Here is a 6,490-nt window from a genome sequence, read left to right on the forward strand (position 1 = left end):
GAATATATTTAATATAAATATATTCATGTCGATTATATCTAACAGGAATTCTAGGCCAAATTTCAAATGCAACATCTAACAGTTATTTTTGAATTTTTTTTTACAGTTTTATTTTTTATTTATTATATATTTTTACACAATTTTTTTCCTATAACTTCTATTTTACAAAATTTGTTTCATATATTTTTTTAAATTCTATTTTTTCCTATAACTTCCTAAGCCATTATACAACATTAAATTAAATTAAGTAACATGAAACAACATTTTAAATAATAAATTATATTTGACCTTATGACCATTTGATCTTCGGTTGGAGACAATTTTTTATAACAGGACTAAAACGAATCTTATGAAAGCAAATATAACCCTATACTATTTATTAAAATATTATCTTGGAGTTTAACCCTCTAGCGTTGAAGATGGCCTAACGTTGCGTTTAGATATTCTCCCCCCACCATGGATAATAGTAACACAGCCACAGAATACACGAGGAAGAAGAAGTTATAGTAATGGTTGTTCCATCGGTTGAGCCCCCGCTAAAACCCTCACCAAACCTTTGATAAAATTGATGCAAATCCGTCTCTTCAATCCGCGATGACTCTCGTACCCAGTCTTCAACTTTACCCGACGAACTTGTTCGACTCGTTCCAGAGATCCTTGTCGAAATTCAATGGCCCCCACATCCAGTTCTTTAGGTACGGCCACGGCTCCTCAACTCCTTTCAATAAGCACACTTTCTATGCCACCCACTCCATTATCAGCTCTCCTGACCAAAACCCAGTAAGGAAATCGAATTTTGTTGGGAGAAATCGATCCATTTATCAGTATAAACCGAAGAGGAATTTGTGTACGAGTAGTTGGATTGATAAATGGAATGAATCCCACAAGCGTAATCGCCTGAAACCGCCTCAGGCTGTGTTGGATTATCAGAGTAGTGAAAGTGGGAATTTGAGTGGTTCGGGAAATGGCGGTGGTAGTACAATGCAGAAAATTGTGGAGAAATTGACGAAATTCGGGTACGTTGACGATAGTAAAGAGGGTAAAGGGGAGGCGAGGGAGAGAGTGATTGAGAAGGGTTCTGTGGAGGATATATTTTATGTTGAGGAAGGAATGCTGCCAAATTCGCGAGGTGGGTTCTCGGCGGAATCACCATTAGGGATAGAGAATGTGTTTGGAAGTGATGGTAAGGTGAGGTTTCCGTGGGAAAAGCCGGCAGAGGAAGAGAAGCAAGATGAGGGTTCGGTGAGGAGGAAGAGTAGGACTTCAGTGGCGGAATTGACTCTTCCGGAATCAGAGTTGAGGAGGCTGAGGAATTTGACATTTCAGAAGAAGCACAAGACTAAGATTGGAGGTGCGGGTGTTACTCAAGCCGTGGTGGACATGATCCACGAGAGATGGAAGACTTCAGAGATTGTGAGGCTGAAAGTTGAAGGTCCACCTGCTCTTAACATGAAGAGAATGCATGAGATATTGGAGGTTTGTTTCATATTACTTTCGTTACAACTTTGTGTTTCAGCTTTGTTTTCTCATCTTTATATTATACACATCACGCAGTGGTGATTATTGGTATGATATCAAGTGACAGGACATATAGGGATAAAACACAGAAACTATATATAAAAATGTATTTTGTATCTCTGCAATAATTTCAGGTCCTGAAGAAAATGGACGTTTGCCTCCAGTTTAACAGAGAATTGAGCTAGAATTAGAAGCTCAAGAACTTACCTTCGATTTCGATCTACAAACTGAACATGAATATATAAATTATACCTGTACCTTAGTGCGTTTGAAATGGTCTGGATTAAACCTTTCGTGTGATTAAGACAAAAATAAAATAAAAAACAAAACAAAAGGAGAAATCAAAAGTAAAAAGTTTTTAGAATAGCATGTTTAAGAATTTCTTGTTTCACATTCAATTTATATATTTGGTTTTGTTTTCTTGTTGTTATGATCAGCGAAAAACTGGTGGTTTGGTGGTCTGGAGGTCTGGTACTTCTCTTTCTTTGTACAGAGGTGTGAGCTATGAGGTTCCTTCAGTGCAACTAAACAAGCGCATTTACAAAAAAAAAGAAATTTCTTCTACATCTTTTCCGAACGTTGCTGATAAATCTTTGGGAGACTTTGTTGAGCTTGCTTCTTATGGTAATGTAAATACACCCCAAGAAAAGCCGGAGAGTACTTCCCTGGAGAAGAAAGACACAGACCAATTGCCAGAAGTGAAGTATGAAGATGAAGTAGACAAACTTTTAGATAGTTTAGGTCCTAGATTCAAAGATTGGCCTGGATGTGATCCATTACCTGTAGATGCAGATATGCTTCCAGGGTTAGTTCCTGGTTATGAACCACCCTTCAGAGTACTTCCGTATGGTGTCCAATCTTCCCTTGGTTTACAGGAGGCAACATCTTTGAGAAGACTGGCTAGGGTTCTTCCACCACATTTTGCTTTAGGTATGCAATTTCATGTGTTGCACATAAGCGACACGATGATGATTTGTAATGTTTAAATTTTGTGCATAGGTCGAAGCAGACAGCTCCAGGGTCTGGCAGTGGCCATGGCTAAATTATGGGAACGAAGTTTGATAGCAAAGATTGCACTGAAACGTGGTGTTCAGCTGACTACTAGTGAGCGAATGGCTGAAGACATCAAGGTAATAGAACCCGGTCAATTTATGTCTCATCAGGTTGTAATTATTTGTCAAGCTGCACCTTGCCACACACTTTCATTGCCGTCAACCACTAAACTCAAAATTGGTATGCTGAGTTTCTAATCAGTGGTTAAATAATTTCTTACAAGTTTAGTTATTAAGTCTAGCCATCAGTATCTATCATGTGAAAATTTAGTAGGCAAAAGGGAACTGGAATACGATATTCTTGACAACATGCATTGATAGATGTAATGCATTTGAGAGAAGGTCTCATTTGAAAGTTCCTTATTTCTTTTTAGTGCAATTGTAGTCTTTTAGTAGTAGCTTTATAGTGTTTGAGTAGTTCATTGGTGATGTCCATGTAGTACATTTTTAATAATCGAGTCTAAATTTCTTTGGAAAAGTGCTTACTAAGTGAAATGCTATGTTGCTGTGTTCTTTCCTTCCATAAATATCATTCTGACTGTTGTGAAGTCAATGTTCTTTTCAGTGTCTATTTTGTAGGAATTAACCAGATAAATTCTTAAGCATAAACCTACAATTCTATGTCCTGTTTCCTTGAGAAATTCTTTATAAATGCACCAAAGAAAGTAGTTTTCCTTGTTCTTCTAAATTCTTTCTTTTGGTGTTCAACATTTTGTCTAGATTGTAAATCTTGATGATTTGGAATCTGGATGGCATTTCTGTAGATAGTTTATGGTTTTACGATGAGATTACAGAGCAAAGCAGTGTGATTGAGTTCATATTAGAGGTTAAAATATTACTGAATATAACAGGCATGGCTTGATAACATGGAATATTAAAGGGTAAAATATGACTTCACATATTATTTTTTACACAACTAGTAATAATATTCTTCATCATTCATATTTTAACATCTGAGTTCATGTTAGCTAATGAGTTTATAATTACAATTAAATCGTATTTATTTGCTGCAGAGATTGACTGGGGGTGTGCTGCTATCTCGAAACAAGGACTTCTTGGTCTTCTATAGGGGGAAGAATTTTTTGTCTCCAGAAGTCACTGAAGCGTTACTGGAAAGGGAGAGATTGGCAAAATCCCTTCAAGATGAAGAGGAGCAGGCAAGGTTGAGAGCGTCAGCTATGGTTATACCAAATGTTGAACAAGCTCAACACTTTGGTACAGCTGGTACACTTGCAGAGACTTTGGATGCAGATGCTAAGTGGGGAAAGATGATGGATAATCATCATAAGAAAAAAGTGATGCAAGAAGCAGACATATTAAGGCATGCCAATCTTGTCAGAAAGCTTGAACGAAAGCTTGCCTTTGTAAGTTTCCAGAAACTTTGGATTGCTAATATAAGAAACATCTTGTAGTTTCAGGCTAAAGTTTGAATACTTATTTTGATATCATGCCCTTCCAGTGCTAGAATTTCCCTTCGGTTGAACCTTTCAAATTTTTGCCTGTCAGGCTGAAAGAAAGTTAATGAAAGCTGAACAAGCCTTATCTAAGGTAGAGGAGTGTTTGAAACCATCTACGCTACAAGCTGACCCAGACAGCATTACTGATGAAGAGAGGTTTATGTTTCGTAAGCTTGGTTTACGGATGAAGGCTTTCTTACTTCTTGGTATAACAATTCTCCATTTACCTATTTATCTTGTTTGCGATTTTATTTTGATCTACTTATGGAAAGTCGACTTACTCAGGTAGACGTGGAGTGTTTGATGGTACAGTGGAGAATATGCATTTGCACTGGAAATACCGGGAATTGGTCAAGATAATGGTGAATGCTAAAAGTTTTGAGCAGGTGAAAAAAATTGCATTGGCACTTGAAGCTGAGAGCGGTGGTGTCTTGGTTTCAGTGGACAAAGTTTCCAAAAAGTTTGCAATAATTGTGTACCGGGGAAAGGACTATCACCGACCTTCTACATTGAGGCCAAAGAATCTCTTGACAAAAAGGAAAGCGTTGGCACGCTCTATTGAGATCCAACGACAGGAGGTATCACTCTAAATTTGAATGCTAATTGTTCAGCCATCCTGGTTTTATCAGTTAGTTAATATGACCATAGCTTTATAAAGGTTGCCAATGAGTATTCAATGCTTGGTTTTAGCTGTCTGATCTGTTTATCCCCTTTCATCTTTCCCCATCATAACATACCAAACTTGTTTAATTTTGCGAACAATAATGTTCCTAACTTATGTTTTTTTCTCTGTTGAACAGGCTCTTCTAAAACATATTTCAATGGTGCAGAGTAAAGTGGACACACTTCGATCCGAAATAGTATACCCCTAACGCTTTAGTTATTGCTACATCTAACTATTTCACTTGGCACGCAAAATCTATAAATATCTTTTCTTTTTTTCCTTTTTCGTTCTAAGTGGCTCGTGTTTCACATTGATAGGAACAAATGGATGTTGTGAAAGAGCGTGGAGATGAAGTATTGTACAACAAATTAGATTCTTCTTATCCTACTGATGATGACGATGATTCCGAGGTTATTATTTGCTTGATCTTCTCTGTTTACTCTCTTTGTTAGTTAAACCAGCAGTTCTGACATCTTAATCCTTTTGTTATTCTTTGAAGGAAGAAGATGTTTATCTTGAAACGTACAGCACAGAAGATAATGGTGAAGATGAAGGCAATTACTCAACTCATGATCCTCACCTGGAAACGAATTTTCCTTATCATATCCAGAATCAGGCTTCTCAAACAGAATTGGAAGTTCCTCAACAATATGTGCATGCAAGGCCCGAGGGCTCACTAGACGATGATTACCAAGATGAAGAAGATAACTCCCTACAATGATGGAATCAGCTGAACATAGACCAATGGTACAACGGCATTCAGAAATAGTCACGATGGTTGCTCGTCACATGTACAGATAATTTGGGCAGGCCGGCATCCATGTAACTCTACGGTTGTTTTTTGGTACGCAAGTTTCTGTCACGATCTCCCATGTCTTTTAATTCTTGGACTAGAAATAACTCGTACAGCGGAATAAGTCGTCTTAAATTGTGGGAGGAGATACAGCTGGTTTTCAGGGCATATTGATGTTTTCGGGCCCCATACTTGTTCACAGTTTTGCTGGAGAAGCCTTCTATGTAAAATGAATACGATTCTTAAGTCACAGTGGATATTTCATCACCTATTCTGGTCACAACTTTACAAAATTTCAGCATTTGATGGTGATACAGGGCTCGTTTGAAAGGACTTTTAAAATGTCTGATAGTGTTTTTTGTAAAAATATTTTTGATACAATTTAGTAATGGTCTAGTGGATCCTGGAAAAGCACTTTAAGTGCTTCCTACAATAAGTACATATCTAGAGTTTTTTTTCAAATGACACTTAAACTGCTTTTAGAACTCAAAATCAATTTCACTAAAAACATTTTCAGTCGTTTTAAAAGCACTTTCAAACGAGCTCATAATTATTATTTGATTTCATACAGATTGGGATGTATCCATTTTCAAATCTATGTCGGTAACTACCTTATTTTTTCGATATGGGTCATTAAATAAGGTTTGCTATTATTTATAAAGAAGTGATATTGGGAAAGGAAATTCAAACATGAAAACTTGAGTGCAGCAATGAATGCTTTTTAACTAATTGAGTTACAAGCGATTGTGTATATCAATGTGATTAGACATGTATTTAGCAAAAGAAACTTTTGAGTTATTGCATGCATTGTGTATATCAATGTGATTAGACATGTATTTAGCAAAAGAAACTTTTGAGTTATTGCATGCAGGAAATATCAAACATGGTCTTCATCATTCAGATTATACAAATTCCAGAACTAATCAACTCATCACATTAGTTATAGTCTTTATCAATTTCACTTGACTACTAGAAATCCCTGATTATTATGAGTCTAATCCATTGA

The 6,490-nt window shown here is 36.7% G+C and overlaps 1 protein-coding gene across 1 annotated transcript; it reads left to right on the forward strand.

The window, feature by feature from the left end:
- The first annotated feature begins 389 nt into the window (after positions 1-389).
- Positions 390-5,751, forward strand: LOC103453330 (CRM-domain containing factor CFM3A, chloroplastic/mitochondrial). Its single transcript, XM_008392870.4, has 9 exons — positions 390-1,476; positions 1,956-2,448; positions 2,518-2,648; positions 3,584-3,934; positions 4,077-4,233; positions 4,313-4,605; positions 4,828-4,887; positions 5,009-5,101; positions 5,191-5,751. Exons 1-9 carry the CDS (start codon positions 595-597, stop codon positions 5,410-5,412), a joined length of 2,682 nt encoding a protein of 893 aa, XP_008391092.3. The 5' UTR covers positions 390-594; the 3' UTR covers positions 5,413-5,751.
- The last annotated feature ends 739 nt before the right edge of the window (positions 5,752-6,490 follow it).

The sequence above is a fragment of the Malus domestica genome, chromosome 13, assembly GCF_042453785.1.
Source record: "Malus domestica chromosome 13, GDT2T_hap1".
Classification (NCBI taxonomy): Eukaryota; Viridiplantae; Streptophyta; class Magnoliopsida; order Rosales; family Rosaceae; genus Malus; species Malus domestica.